Source organism: Pleurodeles waltl, chromosome 11 (genome assembly GCF_031143425.1).
Source record: "Pleurodeles waltl isolate 20211129_DDA chromosome 11, aPleWal1.hap1.20221129, whole genome shotgun sequence".
Taxonomy (NCBI): Eukaryota; Metazoa; Chordata; class Amphibia; order Caudata; family Salamandridae; genus Pleurodeles; species Pleurodeles waltl.
Genome location: NC_090450.1, coordinates 883,172,621 through 883,194,630, shown reverse-complemented (window position 1 = coordinate 883,194,630; position 22,010 = coordinate 883,172,621). Strand labels below are relative to the sequence as shown.

At 42.7% G+C, this 22,010-nt stretch overlaps 1 protein-coding gene across 3 annotated transcripts in view; it reads right to left on the bottom strand.

Annotated features, from left to right (window-relative positions):
- The window catches only part of CORO1C (coronin 1C), a 449,605-nt gene that overhangs the window by 6,222 nt on the left and 421,373 nt on the right, over positions 1 to 22,010 (bottom strand). For all 3 annotated transcript variants that reach the window (XM_069214780.1, XM_069214782.1, XM_069214781.1), the window contains exons 9-10: positions 12,084 to 12,141; positions 6,288 to 6,530 (exon numbers count right to left, since the gene is read on the bottom strand). In XM_069214780.1, the coding sequence (XP_069070881.1) occupies positions 6,288 to 6,530; positions 12,084 to 12,141 (301 nt within the window). The remainder of the gene's footprint in view (positions 1 to 6,287; positions 6,531 to 12,083; positions 12,142 to 22,010) is intronic.

The window sequence follows — 22,010 nt, the reverse complement described above, 5'->3', positions numbered from 1 at the left end:
AAGATACATTTATTAGTGGGGGTGTAACACCCCAAATACCCCCCTCTGAAGCTACGACCCTGAGTGGGAGTGAGGATGAGTACGTGAGAGAATGTGAGTTACAGTGAGTGAGGTACCCCGCAATTTAGAACTGCAGAGAGACAGGATGTGAAAAAGTAAATGCCGATGCCTTTTCCCAAACACCCTTCATGAAGCAGAAGCAGGTCTAGAACATGCCGGACACATTTTTAGTGCTCTACCGAAAAAAAAAGCAGAGAGAAACAAAGCAGCATCTACTAAAATATCTAAGGGGCTGGTCTACCTAAAAGAAATACTCAATAAAAATCCTGAAATGCTGGACTTGTTACAAGGTACAAAACATTATTTTATGAAAATGAAAGTGTGTCTTTGCCTGGGCACAGAATGGTTTAACATAAGAATGAATGCAGGAAACTGAAGCGCTTGAGGTCGCTGCCACTTGAGAATGCTATAGTCATGTTTATGCCTGGGTGGGACTAATGGGCAGGGTAGGCTAATGCATTGTTAAGACCAATAGGACCACCATGGGACAGAGTGGAAGACTCCTGGTCCTCCACAATATGTACTGGTGGGCCCACTGGCAGCCTCCGGGGCAATGTAACCACTAGGTTATGGAGAGGGCACTGTATGACCATAAAGATAGGGTAGTGGGTCGTTATAAAGTAAGGTTTCATTTTAAGGTGTAGGTTAGCATAGCGTCAGTACACTTACTCTTGAATCTATGTTACTCAATGTAGTGGTAATCTCAGAAGTGGTAATCTCAACAGTGGTAATTCCTGTAGTGGTAATCTCAGCGGTAGTAATCACAGTAGTGGTAATCCCTGCAGTGGTAATCTCAGAGGTAGTAATTCCAGTAGTGGAAATCTCAGCAGTGGTAATCCCTGCAGTGATAATTTCAACAGTGGTAATCTCAGCAGAGGTAATCCCTGCACTGGTAATCTCAGAGGTAGAAATCACAGTAGTGGTAACCTCAGCAGCGGTAACCCCTGCAGGAGTAATCTCAGAGGTAGTAATCACAGTAGTGGTAATAGCAGTGGTAATATCAGAGTTCGTAATCACAGTAGTGGTAATCTCAGCAGTGGTAATCCCGGCAGTGGTACTCTCAGAGGTAGTAATCACAGTAGTGGTAATTCAGCAGTGGTAATCTCAGAGCTAGTAATCACAGTAGTGGTAATCTCAGCAGTGGTAATCCCTGCAGGGGTAATCTCAGAGGAAGTAATCACAACAGTGGTAATTCAGCAGTGGTAATCCCTGCAGTGGTAATCTCAGAGACAGTAATCACAGTAGTGGTAATCTCACCAGTGGTAATCGCTGCCATCGTAATTTCAAGGGTGGTAATCTCAGCAGAGGTAATCTTTGCACTGGTAATCTCAGAGGTAGTAATCCCAGTAGTGGTAACCTCAAGAGTGGTAATCCCTGCAGTGGTAATCTCAGAGGGGCTCATGTCAATGTAATAGATGTTATGTAGCAGTATATCGACTCCGTTGTATTTTAGGTGATGACATACAACCCTTCGTGCTGGGTCCTAGGTCTAATATGTTCATTACATTTGCGTGTGAATAACGCTCAAACATTTTCTGTTTGTAACGCGCTTCCCTGAAGAACATGTTTTAAACCAGTTCCTACTCAGCGAGAAAAAGGACCTCTGAACTGAGTTCAGCACAGTCCCTTCCTGAGGGGCACCATCCTCATCTAAAGGTAACCATCTTTATTCGTTTAGTTTTTACTCAGCAGACTAGGGCCTTATAAAACAATGATACTCGGATAGAATATATTTCACAAGCATTTGCAATGCAATGGGTCTTGTGTTAACTCGAGTTAAAGCTATTAGCGTTGTAAACTCCTAAACTGACTTTTCTTGCTACATATACTGAAAAGTAAAACAGTTTCACATAAGCGAGCCGACGGCCACTATGAGCGCAAAGCAAACACACAAAAGGAAACACAAGTCCACTTGCAGTGAAACGTATCGGCAAAAGTGCAATTATCCATGTAACCAGCAAAAGAGCAAATATCCATGTAACAGGGTCGATGTCATGTAAAGCGCTAGACTACTGCCCAGTGAGATCACGCTGCCTACGAAATAAAGAGAAAAAATACAGAAAACATCGGAGCCTCGTATGTTTTCAATAGTTGGCCTGTGCGCTCGAAGCGGGTTAAAAACCAGAAGAGGCATGATGTATGCATGCATTCCACTAATGAAATCAAGCTCATTTTAAGAGGCAAGTCCACAAACCAACCAAACGGATGGGCTTGACACTGGCATGGTTAAAAGCCCACAGAGAGATTACATTAGGGACGGAGCGCTTTGCGCTCGACCCTAAAAATGAACTTTGGGCATGGTGCAAACCATACAGAAATTCAAGAGGGTCTATAGCGGCCACTCAATTGTTATATGTGTCAACAATTTTGAGCCCATAATTGCTTCTGTGTGGCGTTAGAATTCCCAGGTATGCTTTTGCAAACTGGATGTTTGGAAGGCAAAACTTGAAGGCTGACCATAAAGCATCCCTTTCCAAACAATCCACACACAACCAAACATCAACAACCAACAGACACCATCACCAACACTCGTTCTGCCAGTTCAACTGATGGCCTTTGTCAGATGCTCATGAAAGGCACCTCCATAGAGAATGTACTACACTACATTCATACTGAATCGGAGCTGCAGAAGCCAAAAGTCTATTACTTAGTTTACAAGCGCTTAGATAGATATATTTCCGCAGGTTATGCCTGAGGAGTAAAGTAGACCAAAGGTGAAGTCAACAAGGATCTGACTGTCTAATTGTATTTATAGTGGCAATGTGGAAAAAACTGCGCAGAACTATTGGCCAACAGGTTTCATCCACATCCTATCTGGAGGAAAATTAAATTGCCCTTTTTAAGCTTTGAGGCAGAAAAGGACAATTTGAAAGCAGGGGCAAGTGATAATTAGAGTAATACTGCAACAAAGAGGGGTTTGTGGAATGTGTTTAATATTAAGGGCACGGTCAACTTAGAAAGATATATTGTTATGCTTTAAACATTGAAAGCAAATCCTTAACACTGAAAGCCAAATTATTAGTAGTCACAGAGACAAAACTAGAACTACCACGCACTGAGTAATGTTTTTTTAATCTTCAAAGTACAGAAACATCACAATATAACACGGCTGACTGCCAGGTTTTAGCAGAACTCAAACAGGTTCCAGTCCGAAGTATTTTGACACCTCAGGAAACCTGCACAAGAACATGAGTCTACAATGGGTTATTCAACCCAGAACACGCTCACATTGTTATTAAGATAAGTTACACTGCACAATTTGCACATCATAGGGATTGACATCTGTTGGACTTTTTTGCTTATGCAGGGTCATCCCCAATCTTTTTGCCTCCTGCCTCCTATCTTTTCTGACCTGTGGCTGTTGGCTTTTGAACTCTGAGCACTTTACCACTGCTAACCAGTGCTAAAGTGCATATGCTCTCTGTGTAAATTGTATGTAATTGGTTTATCCATGATTGGCATATTTGATTTACTAGTAAATCCCTAGTAAAGTGCATTAGAGGTGCCAGGGCCTGCAAATCAAATACTATTATTGGGCCTGCAGCACTGGTTGTGCCACCCACATAAGTAGCTCTGTAATCATGTCACAGACCTGCCACTGCAGTGTCTGTGTGCAGTTCTTACTGTAAATTCGACTTGGCAAGTGTACCCACTTGCCAGGCCTAAACCTTCCCTTTTCTTACATGTAAGGCACCCCTAAGGTAGGCCCTAGGTAGCCCCGAAGGCAGGGTGCAGTGTATGGTTAAGGTAGGACATATATTAATGTGTTTTATATGTCCTGAAAGTGAAATATTGCTAAATTCGTTTTTCACTGTTGCACGGCCTGTCCCTCTCATAGGTTAAAATGGGGGCTACCTTTAAATCTGATTAAAGTGTAGATTCCCTTTGGAAGCGGATGGACATGTGAAGTTTGGGGTCTCTGAGCTCATAATTTAAAAATACATCTTTTAGTAAAGTTGATTTTAAGATTGTGCGTTTGAAAATGCCACTTTTAGAAAGTGAGCATTTTCTTGCTTATACCATTTCTGTGACTCTGCCTGTTTTTGGATTCCCCGTCTGGGTCAGTTTGACAATTGGGCTGGGTGCACCTCACACTAGACAGTGACACAAAAGGAGCTGGGGTGTAGTCAGCATTTCCTGATTAGCCATCTGTGCTAGGAGGGAGGGGAGGAGTGGTCACTTACACCTCAAAGGGCTGTGCCTGTCCTCACACAATGCCGTCTCCGACCCCCTGGTGAGTGTGATCGACGCCGCTCAAAGTGAGCGGATTCAATGTGTTGCACCGACGCCACGAACCCCGACTTCGCGCATCGACTTTTTTTCACTCTTCACCAAAGGTACTGTACTTGGGGGTCTACGCAACTCCGTTTCCGGCACCGCTGGTGTCGGCTTGTTGGGAACGACTCCGTCACAACGCTGTGTTAACACGTCATCGAAGAATTTTGTGTTTCTAAGCGCTATTTTTGAGTTTAATCTATAAAAATTCATAACTTGACTTGTGTATGTCGGATTTTTGTCGTTTTGGTCTTGTTTTTTTTAGATAAATATTTCCTATTTTTCTAAACTGGTGTTGTGTCATTTTGTAGTGTTTTCATTGAGTTACTGTGTGTGTTGGTACAAATACTTTACACATAGCACTCTGAAGTTAAGCCTACTGCTCTGCCAAGCTATCAAGGGGGTAAGCAGGGGTTAGCTGAGGGTGATTCTCTTTTACCCTGTCTAGAGTGAGGGTCCTTGCTTGAACAGGGGGTAACCTGACTGTCAACCAAAGACCCCATTTCTAACAACATCGAACATGTTTCTCAGTTATATATATAGTTTAATACATAATCTAGTTAGAAGTGTCAATGTGTACATGACATATTGCCAAGCATACCCATTGGCTTTCAAATCACAATTGTTATATACGTACTGCAGCTTCATCATCGGCTCAGGCCAGTTCCAGTGCAATGATGCAGCATGTTCCTGCACCAAGAAGGCATTTTTTTTTTTATCTTCTGCGGCAACCATGCACTTCATTGGACAATTGATACCAAATGCATTATGGTGTCACACCATCTAAAACGTCACAGCCTGGGACTTCCCACAGTTACAAAAGGCAAAGGAGTGAGTGCTGCACTAAAACTCCCACTTCATAAATGTCACTCATTCAGTGTTTCTAACTGAACATCTACGAAGAGGGTTGCATTGTAAATGAAATGAACTGAACGTGAGCAGTTCACACACAGCGGCTGTTGGAATGAGCTCCGTGAATTTCCTAAAAGCTACCGACTAAGAAGATTCTAGGTGATGCACAATGCAGTTCCAGAGAAGTAAACATGTGATGAAAGACCGGTGAATCACACCTGTAGCATCCTGAAGCAGCTGCGCGTCTCCACTTCATGAAATAGACTCATGCAAGATCCCAGGGTTAGTAACGAACATGCTGCTGAATAACGATTATGCATCTATAAGAAGGGATTATTTCCACCCTCAGAAGAGCAATGTGCTTTATTAACCTCGCTTGCTTAGCGGACCAGGGGTTCCTCACACACTTACGTTGCTAATGATGACAAATGCCTCCAAAAGAACAGAAGAAACATGTAACACTTTCACAAATCCTATATAACTATATAAACCTGGCTTTCCACCCAGTAAGAATATCAGTGAAAGGTGTTCAGGTGTAGCTCTATGGCTAGAGAATCAATGGTAACTTCAAAGCTTCTCATAGATAAGCTCTATGCATGCGAAACATTTGAGTACAGCAGAACCTCCCTCATTCTGTCATTTCACAATAAGCTACAACAAGCATTTGCATGCAATGAGTCTCGAGTTTGCTCGAGTTAGAGCGATTGGCATTGTAAATTCCTAACTGGACTTTTCTTGCCACATATATTGAAAATGAAAAGTAAAACAGTCGACATAAGCGAGACGATTCAAAGTGTCACAGCCACCGTGAGCGCGAAGGAGAGACACAAAAGGAAAAAGAAGTTTACTCACAGTCAAACGTAACGGCAAAGTGCAACTATCCATGTAACAGGGTCGATAGCCAAGGTGGTAACAGAACTGCCCCAAGGATGGACAAACGTAAAACATTTACCAATGATAAAAAAGGATTTTTGAAAGGCAAGTCCATGGACGAGTGATAGAGATGGGCATGCGGTGGGAGTGGTTAAAAGCCCACAGATATTACAACATGTCAGAGCGCTTGCATGCTTGACCTAAAATTGCCTTTATTTTGTACTCACATGGCGTGGCACCTCCACTGGTTTCTTTGTGGCACTACTGAGATCATTCTTCTTATTAACTGCTGGTTTGCTGCCCAAGATATTCTTCACCACCTTGAGGTCTCGGTTTTTTGCTGGATGGTAGCCATCTTTTAGAGATATAAGACTCGGGTCCGCATTCTTCCCAGCAAACCAGTCCTCCGCTTCCAGAGTTGCTTCGGGCCCTGCTGTATCTGGATACAAGTCGTCTTGGAACAGATCAGACTGGAAGACAGCAGAAACAGTGCACATGGCTTACTGAACCCTGCAGGCACACACGGACCACTGAACAAACTCTGAAACCACTGCTATGCATCAGATTGAGGAAGAAAGCGATGATTGGGTTCACAATGTGAATATTAGGCCTATTTCCCGTTACCTACTCCTCTGTAGAGGTGGTGGAGGGGGCGGGGGTTGAGATAAAGATCAAAGAGTAAATCCAGCCCTGGGTATATGATTGTAACTACACCACAGAAACACATGTCTTTACTAAAAAGGCAAACTGGACAGTGACAAAGTAAGGAAATAATAATCAAACTACATATTTTAAAAGTGATTGGAGAAAGTATGTTTCATGAGATTACAGCACTGCTCTGACCTTTAGCTAGGTTAAGGTATTAAAAACAATATTGAAGTCTGCTTATTCAATTGTATATCCTAAAATTCAGAGTGTTGCTTTTCTCAGACTACTGTTCTATATCCCATCTTTATTGTGCTCTTAACAGTGCTGACTTGAAGTGTTGGGTGTAGGCCGAACAGATAATGTGTTGTTTTTCAGCAATTGAAGGAACATACCTCCACAGAGGTCAAAGAACTTAGGCGTTAACAAAGTACCAATACTCTAGCTTACAACAAGCCAGCAAGGGAAATCTATTCAACAAATTAGTTGTCAGACGTCCTGCCCCCTAACATCACCAGGCAGAGGCCTACCAAGTCCGGTCATCATGTCCCCTTGTGTGTATTGTGTGGTGCTAACTCCTCAGGAAACTTGTTCAGTTCCTATGTGGTGTATTCCCCTATTCCACTGCTAGCTATTCGGAGTTTCCTTATATGAAGAGGCCTGTGAGTTCTCTGATTTCAGCTGATGGGCAATGTGTGAATGGGGCCCAATGTGTCTCGTAGTTCTGAAGTCTCATTGATTGTGGAGACTCTATTTTCTCCATGCCTTTGCGGTCCCAGAGTCTATAGATCCAACCTCTTTGGCAGTCTGTCTTCCACCCATAACGCAGAGAATTTCTGTTTTGCAGCACATAATGTTAATGAGACTAGTTTCCCACAGCGAGAGTAAAGGGGTGAAGTCTGCTTGTGAGCTAGACCATGAATGGCGTGTGTCAGAAGTTTTGGGACGGCAGTCTCTAACAGGTTGCCTAATTCATCAAGAACATCATTAGAGTATATGTCTAAAGCCGCTACCTCCGTAGCCCTTCCAGCATTTCTCAGATCTGCATTGGTCCCATTCCCCGAGCTGTATATGGATTTAGCACCAATGTGTATGTTTTAATTAAGGCTTCTTTATCCACAGTGGACCTACTGGAGTTATGTGTTTTAGTTTATCTCTTTCCGCTCTGCATCTAGGAAGCATGTCCACAACTCTTTCCCATTTCTTTAGACCGGGGTTTTTCAGGATCTGATGGACAAGGAATTTATAGATTTCTGAAATCAGCTGGGGAGGGAGTGCATTGCCTGGTTCCCCTCGCTATTGTAATCGATCTGAGGAACAATTTACCCTCTCTACTGCTCTGCAATTTATACAGCCAATGAGGACCCAGATTTTAAACCTGAGGACCCAGATTTTAAACCCGAGGTCTCTACCAATGACAGCCAAAGTGTAGAACAGCAAGGCCACTGATGTGCGCTATTGAATGTCTTCTCAGCATCAAGTGAAACCATTGGTGCTGCCCTGTGTGTTCTGCAGCTATTGTTAATGAAGTGAGTTTGTTTTTTAGTGGTGCACCTACAGGGTCTACATGCATAAATTCAGGTTGGCCCAGGTTAATTAAGTCCAGAAAGATCCCGCCTAGTTTGCTTGCTAGTATGCATGTGAAGAGCTTGGCATCTGTGTTCATAAGCCATATTGGCCTGTATTAGCTTAATTGTTTGTCTTTCTCTTGTTTGAGAATTACCATAATTGTAGTTTGTGACATTGAGTCCATTATGCCTGTGAGCAAGTGATTCAACAAAAAGGCCAGCTTTTGGCGGAATGTTTTATACAAGTGTGACATTAAAGCCATTTGTTAGGGCAACTTGCTTAGTTTTAATCTATTAAGGCTGATGATGACCTCGTCTATATGAAGGTCTTCACTAGCTCATGCATTTGCTCGATTGTGGGCTTCTGGACTGAGTCACCAGAAAGATAACTATCTATATATCATCTATATATTGCCTTCATTTTAGCCCTGAGCTTAGTAGCTTATAGTTCACTGGCTTTGTTGTCTACATCATACTATGTCTGTTCAAGTCTCCACCACATATGTCCAACATCTTGACCTGGGCTCTGATAGCAGCTAATTTGTGTCATACTTTTATGCTGCCAACATGTTCATGTACGGTCTCTAGCTCCTTTAGCTGAAGTTCTAGCTTTTCTAATTTCTTTTATCTGGTCTTGTTTAGCCTCGCTGAGGCCAAGAGGAAGCTTCCTCTGACTACCCCTATCCATACATCTCAAAGAGTATTCATTTCTAAGTTATCCCTGCTGTTGTCTCTAGGTAGTGGAAGACATATTTCTGCACCTTTTCCACCACCTATTAGTTTTGGAGCAAGTTGTCCATTAGTCTCGAACATCTGCCAATGTTTCTGGACTGTAACATCAGTGTATGCATCTTACTGCTGTAAAAGCTACTCAGAGAGGCCGTGTTGGAAATTTGGAAGTAGTCAAGTATTTGCAGTGAGCCATGAGTAGAATCTATAGTTCAGGGCTGTGGGATTTTTGTGCCCCATATGTCCTCTAACCCAATTTACAGTTGCCAATCTGCCCCTTCATGTGAAAGGGAATCTCCCAGTCACGATATGTAGAACGTTTATCTCTGGTCCGTTCCCTGACCAAGTTCAGGTCAGCCTTGCCGATGATGTTTCCTTGCGCTTTGCTCAATATTTTCAAGACCATGACCTTTACATATTTTGGTTGCCTGTGGTTGGGGAGTGGAAGTATAGAAGACTAAGCCAAGGAACAATGCCAGGGATTCCTTGTTCCTGTCAGGCCAGCACTAGAGAAGTTCCACTCGCTCCCTCGCAGTATAGCAACATCCCCAGTTTTATGTGGCACAGATGAGAAATACGGTCTAGGGAACCATTTGGACCTCAGTCCAAACCAATCTTTTGTAGATGAGTCTCTTGTAATGCACAAATGGTCCCTTTCATGGGATAGAGGATTTCCAAAATTGCTAGCGCTTACCTGGAGGGTTAAAACCCTGTACATTTAAGTGAACTATTCATACAATTTATCAGTTGGTGATGTATATGCCAGTAGCTCCAAGCCTAAGGTCTGGGGTCTCCTCCTTTTTCCAGCCTGCCTTCTAGCAGCTCGATGGTGATGACCAAATCACTGGTGCCAGAAACCCTCTCACTTAATCTCTTGCCTCCCATAAAACTTGAAAACTGCTGAACTAGAAACATCAGCCCTATCATACCCTATTTTCTCCCTAATTAGTCCTTTGGGCATGTCCACTGACTCACAACCAACCTGCTCTGGATACAACTATTTTGTTTGAAGGGAAAGTTCTCCCACCCAGCAAACTTGCCCTCCCTCGCTCACTTACCAGCCATCAGCGTGCCCAAGAGTTCCATCATGTCTGCTGGTTTGTTCAGCTAGTCCTCACTGGTCATCATCTTTGTGGGACTCATGTGGTCAGCAAGGGGTCTCAGAGGACAGCGCTGGAGTTTTGCAAGGTCAGAAATAGAGTTTTGCAATGGTTTCCATTCTCTGCTTGGCATTGGTGACCATCAACGGTTCCCCTTTTTCTTGCTCTTGGGTACCACTGTCCATTTGGCTCTTTGAGGTCTTGGATGAGTCTCTGTGTTGGCCAGGGCATCGTCGTCCTCTGCGCTTCAAAGGTTATCAGCTACATTCAAGTGTTTTTTTCTGCTTACTTTTCATTGATTTCCTTTAGTGATCAGATTTGTATTGACTGAAATGCCTGGTAAAGATTGTGTGAAAGAGGTGGTCACATCTATATTTCATGTTTTGGGACTTAAGTGATGCTTCAGAAGCTTAATCCTTTATACAAGTATATTAAGGAGAGGTCTTGATATTAAAGAGCTACCCTGCGTTCCTCAAAGACTATAGCCCCATCCTATGTGCTGACTTTATGATCCTCTGTTTGACTTGGAAATGGTGGACTCCCATTAAGGTCTCCAGCAGGGCGATGCTCAATGGTGGGGGGCTCGGTTCAATTGTTTCAAGATCCTTTGTTGCCAAGATGAAGCTAAACATTTTGTTGATGAGTCCTTCAACGTCTATTACTTGTGCACCCATTGGATTCTGATGATCCGTATGTAGTTCCCTCTGGAACAGTCTTCCAAATTTTCAAGCTCTGCTTGAAGGGTGATTTTCTGTTCCTGAGTGATAATTAGAATCTGCTTAAGATATGCTTGTTCCTCTGATCTTTTGTCTCGTGTATCTCCCAAAGTTCAAACTCCTTCTAAAGTTCCCACATGTCAAGCATCTTTTGTTTTGGATCAGATTTGAAGGTGGTGGATTCAAGACTCAGGCTGCTACATGGTTCCTCCGTGAACTGCTTTGTTTCAGGTTCATTAGCGTCTTTAGAAGGAGTGAAAGAGGAGGTCTCATCCAGGAGGGCAGAGGGCCTGGACATGCATCCAGGTTCTTCCTTCTGTGTGTTTGCCAGCATATCTATAATTAGGTTTTCTCTCTTCCCCTTAGTCATGGTCATATTGTGAGAGAAGTTCTTCCCTGCTTTCTTCACATGGATAAGTTGTAGTTTGTTCCCTTATCCAGACAACAAAGCTCTTCTGCCCCCCTCTTGAAGCAGAGAATCAGCTTAAACCTTAGATGCCACAAATAGTAGTCCCCACTTCACAGACTATCTTTCTTTACTTTGTCTCTTGGAAACAATATGAATCTGTTCTACTTTCTAGCTCTTAGGCTTGTAGTCTCAGCTCCCAACCAGACTAGTTAATAAAATGTTTCTATTAATTTTAAAGATGTCGATTTAAAGGTATTCCTTGATTCCAGAAGTGAGAGGTTTTAAGACCTACAGGTACCTGAATTCCCAGCTAACAAAGGAGACTAACTGAATAGTGGTTAGTTATCGTTTTAAGAAAAGGTTGGAATGCTGAGGGACAAGTAAGACTACCTAACTGGTAAGTAGTTAACCATGCTAAGGGAATCAGTTCAGGGGTTGGGAGAGATGCTGCTATGAATGGTCAATCATTCAGTAAAGGCCTTTGTTTGAATGAGCATGGTGAATTATGGAAGATTTAATTACTGTAGTTTGGTATGAAAACATTTGAAATCAATTAACTAGTTCATGTAAAGTCTTTAAAAGATATTCCTCAAAATAGCAAACGATTGTATTCTGCATTCAACACAGAATGGGCATCTGTTCTCATCTGCTCCAGTAAGAAGTGAACCATTTCAACCATAAAAGCTCTCTTGCTGGCATTGTTAAATATTCCTTGGTGCCTTGTACTTGTATCAAACTTCATTATCAAGGAGATAGTGCTTGTCCTGTACATACTATCCATGGGCAAAAACGCCTTCAAAACATCATTTTAAAATGTCCTACCTTTCTGGAGACATTTCATTTTATGATTTCATACCTTTCTGGGGACAGTCATGATTATGGGTTCACACTTCCGTTCATGCAGTTTGTAGAACCTTTGGAAAAGAAAAAAAAAACGTAAATAAAGCAAAACATTATTTTGTCATATTCATCCTTGTCATAGCAAATTTGAAAAAGTCTGGCAAAAAAAAACGTTTGGATATGTGAAGGTCCAAAATGCTTGTACACAGAATAAAGAAATGCTGAGGGACAAACAAGATCATGTAACTGAAGAGGAGTTAACTTTCTCCTTTATGGTATGGAATAGTAAGTGAATAATATTTCATAAGGAATAAAAAGATTGCGAGCGCCACATCAGGCACTGTGTTGTGAGACTATAGGAGAGAGAGAGGCCACATTCGTGGTATAGGGTAAGGCTGATCTCCCACACGGTTAAAACAGTCTAATGCCTAGAAGTAAAATCGAGTAGCTTGATATGAGCAGCAAAGGTTTCCTCAGCGAAAAGGTATGTAATGATGTTCAAAACCGAAGCCAATTTAGATTAAAAGAAAACAATTTAATAGTTAAAATTACACTAAAATGAACAAAGGGATCAAGAGATATTAAATGAAAAAGACATTGGTGTCCAATTTACAAAAGTATTTACGTGTACAGAAAGTAGTACTATAGGAGTACTCTTTTACTTACCGTCATATACCTTTATGAATTTGCCTTGAATCGCCCAACTTCCTATTAGAAAAAGAGAAAGGAGGCACAATCCTTTCCATTCGTCCTAATCGTATATGAATGTTGACTGAATATTTTATTCCCATTTTAGATGTTGTGGGGTCGTTTCACAAAGGCAAGTAAGAATACATACACAAAGCACAACTACAAGAGGAAACACCTATTACCACCAGCGACTCAGATCCACCAAATGGTCGACCTTGATGAAAACCTCTCCCACAACTCTAAAATAATGTTTTACATAGTCCAGGAATTCAGATCCCATGGTCCCAGCTCTGTGATAGTCAACCTCTCACAGGAACTCCCAGCTTTCTCACAACTTCACCAAAATATAAAACTTCCCATCCTAACCGTACCCTCTCCACACTCACAAGCCTCCAACCCAACGAAAATAACTCAATGGAAACTGCCCTCACCTGTGGACCCATCATCATTCCTCCAGAAACTGCTGTAACCACGTTGTCTTTTTAGTTGGGAGCCACTTCTGACCACCATCCACACTTCATCTTCACCAAAGGACTAGACCCCATCTGCACAGTTCTCACCACAATACTCAACAAACCTCTCACCACTGACACCTTTCCTGGAAGCTTAGAAACACACCACCATCCTATCTTCTTTGGAAAAACCTTCAGCGGACCCATAAATACTGGCAAACTAAAGATCAATCTCCCTACTAACATAACCGGCAAAATCCCTGGAATACCTCAACAAACGACTGGCTGACCACCTCAACAATAAACATCTCCTGGACCCTTCCCAATCCGGATTCAGGCAAAATCCCATCAGCAAAATCCCATCACAGAGACTGCCTTCTTTGCCATCACCGACAGCATCTGTCGCATCATGGAGAAGGGTGGCACAACAATACACAAAAGGTGATGGAAGGAATGCTTGCAATTATTCTAACCACTGGCAATTGCTCAGGGTAGCATCACAGCCCACTGTTCTTTTGCTCACCATGCTGCCTCAGTTTGGACCCAGCCATATGCAAATCAATCTTGACTCTGCTCCTTATGGGAACAGTCCAGCCCAAACTGCCAAGCCAGGTTCTCCCTGAACCAGAATACAAGCAACCCAGGACTAGTTTTGCCCTAGTTATGGGCGCATCAGCTGGGTACAGCTTGCCTCCTGCACACCTCAAACCCGCACTCCAGCGTCCCAGAAGGCTCCTTCCTAAGCTTGAATGTCTGAATGGCCCCACTAGCTAACACCATCTAACATCACATTCTCAACATTGTATTGTATTGTATGTCAACAACAAACTCATCCTCTCCCTCTCCAACACCTACAACATACAAACTAAATTCATTTGCTGCATGTCTGAAGTTGCAAACTGGATGAAGACCAACTGCTTGAAGCTCAACTCCGACAAGAAAGAGATGGTTCTCTTCAGAAAAAAACACATCTCTCTGGTCCTTGGCGAGGTGGCCCTCAGAATTAGGTCCTACACCCAACCCACTGACCCAAGCCAACAACCTTGGGATCATAATCGATAGTCAAAGCTTAATGACTAGCCAGGTCAACTCTGTCGCCTCCTCATACTTCCACACTCTCACAGTACCCAGGCCCTGCTCACCAGAAATCTGGACTACAGAAACACACTGTATTCTCAGCATCACCACCCAGTTTATCAAAAGACGTCAGGTTGTCGAGAATTTAGCAGCCAGGCTCACACTCAAATGCCCACCTCACTCTCACATTTTCACACACAAAAAAAAGACGTCCACTGTCTCCTCATCTACGGCACACCCCATTCACACTGCAAAAAATAAGATGCTGCATAACTGAACAGCTGCAAAAGTTCCCACTCAAGCTATATAATCCACCTTGCTATTCCTTGATTTAAGAGTAGATGCTCTTGTGGTCGAAAGTAATGACTAGTTGATATGACTGCTGAAAAGGCTTAGTACGATCAATGTACAATTTTAAGCATCTGCTAACATCTAAGAAGTGCATCACACTTTCAGAACCCTTGTAGAGTTCTGAACAATGGTTTGAACATAACCAGTTGGTTGAGATGAAGTCAGACGCACCGTCAGTATAATTTTCTTTTGGCTTGGTATGTAAAAGGACATGGTCTTTGCAAAAGCAGTAGAAAGCAGGTTTGCTAGTAAATGTGTGCATTTCGCTGATTCCTCTACAGGAGGTTGGATCCAGCACTAGACCTGTCTCCTACAACACAAAGTTGATGTCTGCTTTATCCATACGTCTGATTGGATCTTTCATCAACTGGCCAGGGGTGGTATTAAGTTCCTATAAGGAAGCCGGAGCTCTCATGCGCGGGAACACTAGAACAACCCTCCAAAGAACTCTTTTTATTTTTTCTGTAATAATGTGCACTGGGCTGGTCTGCACCAAAGGCACCTAGTTAAAGGTGAAACAGGCCCAGATACAGAAGTGCCTCCATTTGACCTGAGGTTTTGGTGGCAGATGGTGCTCTGGCCAGGGCCACAATATATTGTTTTCACAAGGAATGTCAATACGTTCTGGTAAGCTCTGTCATAGTAAAGAATCTGTCTGTTCTCTCTGAAGGTTGTGGCCTGCTCCCAGAGGGACGGGAGGGAGTGGGAGAAGTCTCTGAAATGTAAAGGTGGTCTGTGACCAAAACCAGGCCAGTCCAAGCAGGAACAATCTCGTTTGATCAGCAAGTTCCTCGTGAAACACCCAGGGTCCTTCTGAGGGCATCTGCCCCCATTTTGATGACTCCTGGAATATGTTCTGCTCTCAGTGAGATTCCATGTTATATCGCCCAATCCCAAAGGCGCTGTGCTTCCTCTGAAACTGTGACAGACTTTGTGCTGCCCTGTTTCTTGATATAAAACATGAAGGTGGTTGTCGATTCTCACTAATACTGGGGAGTTCGCTAATCTCGAGAGGAAAATACTGCAGCCCTTTGAGTGCTGCTCTGAGCTCCAGAACATTTATGTAATGTCCTTCTGGTAGACCAATGATTGCTTGCTTGTAACTCCTGAAGGTGGACACCCAACATCTCCTGAGATGCATCTGAGGTCTAACAAAGAGAGCTACTTGAGGTTAAAAACCCAGGCCCTGTGTGAGATTGGCTTGTTCCAACCACGATGTCAAGGCATAATTAATCTTGTGTTATCATTGGAGTCGGACACTTGATGCCACTCGGCAACCAATTCTTCCTTTTGTGAGCATCTATATAGCCTGATGTAGGTGAGCTGAATGAAAGATGCAGTGATCTGAACAGACAATCACATGTTGGCTTTCATTTTTGGATCTGCTGAGTGAGAGATTTGCAGACTTAGAACTCTTTTCTACTTTGGTATTCAAAATGCTTTTCAGAAATTCGATGGATGTAGGGGGTCGCTGATGGGATTTTGTTACAGTGAGCAAGAAACCCAACCTGATCAACAGCTTTGTGTACACTATTGGAGCTGTGCTCAGTGAAGAAGCTCTTTCAATTGACAAGTCAATCGTCCAGATACAAAAAGACTGGATGTCTTTGGAGACAAAAAAAATCACCGTTGGGGATATGCACTTTGTGACTATTCTTGGAGCCAACTTGAGGCCAAAGGACAGAACCTTGAACTGATTGCTGTCTCAAGTCATAGACACTTCCAGTGCATGGGGTGAATTGTTATATGGAAACAGGAGTGATAAACTACCCTTCTTTTAATAACTGCAGCACTGCAGTGTTGCTGCCCTGATCATCTGCTTCCTTAGGTATTGATGAGTTCCTGAAGTTTCAGAATAGCAGACAATTCTTCTGATTTCTTCTTTACCAGGAAAAACCTGCAGCAAAACCCCTTTTGTTCCTGCGATTTAGGGATGGGTTTCAGTGCCCCTCTGAGAAGAATGGACAGTATCTTTGCCTGCAACAGTTGTAGATGATGTGTAGTTTACTATTGTGGTACCTGCATCTGCTTCTGGACAAACAAGCATTTGCCCATACTTTACTAGGTAAAACACCCAATTGTCGGCTGTAATGTCTTGCCACTGTGCATAAAAGGCAGCCATCCGAACACCAATAGGACATGTTGGAACCAATGATGGGGACTTGAGGGCCAGGACCAGCATAATGTTGCTGACAGAATTGATTTTTCACTGGAGTTATTCTTCCAGGAGCTTTGCCTGGAGTATGATGAGAAAGTGATCATTTACAGGGACTAGATAATAAGGCAGGCTATAGGACGGCATCTGTGGGGCTGGCTGTTGTGAAAAGGCAGTAATGTTAGAAACTCCCTCTGCAGGAGGATGCGCCTCTTCCCTGTACTCTACAAAAACGCACCTGCCATTTATACTGTAGCATCCAATAGAGCAGGAAGTATCAATGTACAATTTAATTGTTTGCAGTAAATTATCTGCATTCCTTTGAAAAATGTTTGCCCTCGAAAGGCATAACCAAAATTCAGTACTGCACTTCTGGCCTGAACAAAGTGAAGCAAAGCTACTACATGACTAGCTGCACCTACTAAGATGAAAAACGTTAGTTTACTTCATGGATAAAAAACGAAATTGTACTACATTTATCATGATGCACTGGGACTGACTGTATGCTGGAGTGTGAGCAGGGTGCTCCCTTTCTGTTTTTCCTCTTTAAGAAGGCTCCCTTGAGCCAACGAGCTCTGCTTGAAGACCCTGCGTGCCAGTGAGTGGTACAGAAACCTGAGAGGACTTTTGGCAGCATTTCCAGCAACCCCACAGACAAAGCTGCTCTCTGCTGATGAAGGGCTTACCCTTTACAGCACTTGCTGCACCTACTAGGGTGAAAAACGTTAGTTTACTTCATGGATAAAAAACGTACTTGTGCTGCATTTACCATGATGCACTGCGGCTGACTGTATGCTGGAGTGTGAGCAGGGTGCTCCCTTTCTGTTTTTTCAAAGCTACTACAGGACTACAGTGCCTGCCACCTGTCAGAAGTCATTGCTGCCCTCACCTATGGCACCATCTACCATGCCCCCAATTCCCAGAGAATGTCAAGAGCTTCCTCCTCCTTTCTTTCATCAGAGTGGCTATGTTCAGAGAGTTGGAAGTTTTGATGGATGTCGCTGCCACAGTGGAAACTTTCTTTGAAAAATTATCCAACTTGCAGCCTTCTGGTGGGGCAGTGCTAGTGGAAGGAGGATCTCGAGAGTGGCGCTGCACAGCTTGCAACATTATGGAACTGGTCTTTGGATGACCACAGCAGCACGCTGGCATACCGTCGGCAACCTGCACTTTTTATGCAGCCTGGGAACCATCACCAATACAGAGGCAGCTGTCTGCATGATTTTGACCCCCTCCTTCCGAATATGCCTCCTTGATATCGTAAAAGAAAATGTCTGCTTCAGTCACCAATATCAGCTAGTCAAAATGGCTTGATGCCATCTCCACGAAGAAGTGGAATAGAGCTATATTGTCTGGAGAAGAGTCCAGATGATGCAGGGTGGGCACACTGCTTATTGGTTCCACAGATTCATCCCCCTCATTGTTGGAGCTTGTGGCCGTTCAAATAGTTCTCCATTCCCCTTCACCATCCTTGCTCAAAGACATTGTCTCCACTTATGGAACATGGCTTGGAGATGGTAATGGGTGTGCAGGTGGTGGGGCTGCAGCTGTAGTCTTACTGAGGCTGAAGTGCACCCCTAGAGGTGCCATATTTGGAAGGGATCTTTTGAGCTACTGTCACATCATGGGTTCTTCTCAAATGTAGTAAAGCTCAGGGGGGGACTCTCTTCCACACAACCTGCTGTAGAAACCTGAGGTATGCTAGCTGCTGTGGCAAGTGGAGTTATGTGCACTCTCACCTCATTGGTTGAATTTAAGAACGTGATTGTCCTACTAGATAGAGTGTTTCAAGAGGTTTGTAATGTACTTTCTTAATAACGCTTTTAAATCATCACCAAGGGACTCCCAGCTTGACGACGGGGGAATGATTCAAGCAAGTGAATCTTTGAAAGATCCTACTTTGAAAACATTCGAATGTGAAGATCATTCGTCAATATAATGTTTAACATTGGGATATGTTCACTTTTTACACATTGGCTATTGTGCTGAACATGAAAAAAATGAAATAGCATAAGACTTTGAATTCAAATTTTATCAATTATGGCAAGACCCTAAACCCTGCTAAGACAATGAACACACACAAAAATTGTTAAGCCTTTTTCAAGAAAAAGAAACATGAGGTCTTTAAGTATCTGGAATGAGTGTGAACACAACAAGTCATGAAATTTACGTGGAACAGTACACGCACAGTGCTGTCACAAGTCAGAACAAATCAATAATGATGAAAAGAATTTGGAGATCACAACAGCAACCAATATACCTGGTCAGGTGGTCAACTCATTTTCGCTGGATGTAATATCAATACGCCCTTCTAGGCAGATCTAGGGAATAACCGATTTAACTTAAGAACCTTGGTGTGCAAAATTCATCACATGCTCAACTAACACACATCTCTGCATAACATAAACAAGCACAATCCATTGCTCCATTCAGAACATATAAACATCTCCATGAGAGTAAGATGCACCTATGTAACTGGACCAGTTCTGATAATACATCCGTACGTCATGTACAGAGACAAAAAAAAAAATCCTATGACGATTCGAGAACGTGAGCTTCTGGGCCCCTAATCTAACTAAACAACCATCAAATAAATACAAATCACAAAGCTGTTTTAGCATTGTCCAATGTGCCACTCCCACCACACACACACACTCCAGTACAGGACAAACTATTACATACCGACCAGATTAATACTTGTACTTATATGGAAAGCATTCCCTGGGCTGAACTGCTTCCACATTCACGCATCATCTGAAGAGGCACCATTGCACACCACACCCAAAGAATATAACACTTGCTCCTCTCTTCCACCCACACTGAATGTGTCATTCGAAAAACTGGCAATCTGTGCTCCGTACATGCAATCTAACAATATGGTCACTGCTCCATGCAGATACACCTAAGCTTTATTGTTGCATATATGATGAACTCACACCATCTCCAATTCTACACTAACAGACGCACACATGTACTTGAGCACCAGTCCTTTGTAACGTGAATATTCGTCTGTTACTGAACCAGATAAGGGATAAACTAAATTAACTAACTATAACACATACCCATTATATACAAATAAACACAATACAAAAAAGACAGAAATACAAAAATATTAGGAAGAAAACAACCACAAAACAGGGGAAACGAAATCTCTGGCAACTTTTACAAGATCCAAATATAAACAATAAACAACTTCGAACACAACGAGCCACATAACATAACACAATTAAAAGACAATATAACTACACAAATAATGATGCATAATATTAAAATAAAAAATGGTTCTAGTGTATCAAGCCAGAACACATCATAGCATCATAACACAGAAAATGAAATATTATTTGAGGCTGAGCTAAATCTGCAATGGTCCCTTATCTTTTGTATTTCCTTTTATTTTCGATTTTTAAATGCAAATTGATTTTCTTCTGTGAGCATGTGTGTTTTCTTTTTGTGTGGAGTGGTGTGGGGTCTGGAAAACGTTTTTTGGAGAAATGTTGCTGGTACGATCCAAAAATCTAAAAATCCTTGAAATTCACTAGTTATGACTAAGTAATCACAACTCTCTTCTTTCATCAACATCCCTCAGACAATTCTTATAGCATTCTTGTGGCAACACAAATTACATCAGTGGTGACACAACATACTGCGTCATCACAACATTATAGATGGCATCACTGAAGTGGGTCAACACGGCTTTATTCCAGAGATTACTAGGCTCAACCCAAATTTCTGGCCAAAAGCCTCAGTGTGCAGTCCTTATCCCAGACACACTACTGCTGCGGCAGTGAGTAGGCTCTGGGCTTAGAGCATGACCTTAAACCAGGTCCTGTACTCAGCACCACTTGCCTCCACAGCGTGGACGTCACTTAAAGGTCGCCGGGGTCGCAGTTGCCACTTCTGGTTTCTCCTTGCGACCCCTGCCACTGCCTTTGCGAACCCTGGCTTCAGAGGTGGCAAAATCAGTGCCAGTAACAAATAGGCAGCTTGTCCTTATGGACGTCGGTTGGGACTCAACCTTTCTTGTTTTCTGTCAATTTTCTTATCAGTAATAGTGAATAATGCTAATTGTTTCTGGTAAATGTATGCTGTGTGCATGCTTGCAGGTGAGAGTGTTTATGTGAGAAGGAGCGTGTGTATGTGTAGATGTGCATGTCTGTGTGAGTAAAAGTCAAAGTCAAATTGCATGTGATGTCACGTCCGCTGCCTCTGGCATTTTGGTGAATTGACGTTCAAGCCCCACAGCCTGCTGGACCTAAGCTGTATCCCTGGCCAACAGGCTCTGAATATAGACAGTGTTATTTAACCAATGACTCATTCAGAAGAGGACATATTTCAATTCATAGTAAGTAAACTGCTAGAAGCAGTTAATTTTGTATATGCACTAATCGTAGGCCTCAGCTAGGCCTATAAGTAGAAAATCATTTAACTACAATCAATCAGAGGCACAAAATCTGAACATACAGCAAAAAAGCGTGCTTAGTGCCCCCTGTGATCACAAAAAAGAGAAGTGAATCCCTACATTTGTGTATGTATATAGTAAAACAAACAACTGCGGTACGAACTAAAGAATTGGGTTACCGCAATTTACAGTAGTTCATAGATAAGGACAGAGAGAGATGGGGCACCGGGATAATCGAAGAGATAATCCGATGGAAGTTATTCACGCAAGAGAGCAGTATATGCATTGAAAGGCTTGAAATATTGATGAGAAAACCCCAAGGTTTAGGAACAGCCGGATGGCTGGAGAATTGTTCTGCCAACTGCGGGAAGGCAGCTGCCAGGCGGGCTCAGTGTCCCAGTTTGATGGAGGGAAGAGCAGGGAATCAGGTCACAGCACGGCAGCAGTCACTTGTGTTACTGAATGCATACACACGTGTAGCTGTATTCACAATACTTTTGTGTGATCACTGGGGACACTGAACACACTCTTGTTGCATTATGTGAGAATTTTATGCGTCTGATTTTTTAAATTAAATTTTTCCAGCATTTCTTGCTTCAAAAAAAGAAAATTGCATATGATCAGTCAACATTCCATTGCTGTTTTTCTTGGATGAAGAGGGTATTTACTACACTTTCGAGGATTACCTCACTCATCCTCTGGCCTAGAACAGTAGTCCCCAACCTGTGGTCCGGGAACCCCTGAGGGTCCGCTAAGCCGACCGAGGGGTCCACGACTGATTAGAAAATTAAATAATATTAACAGATTAGGTCCCCGGCT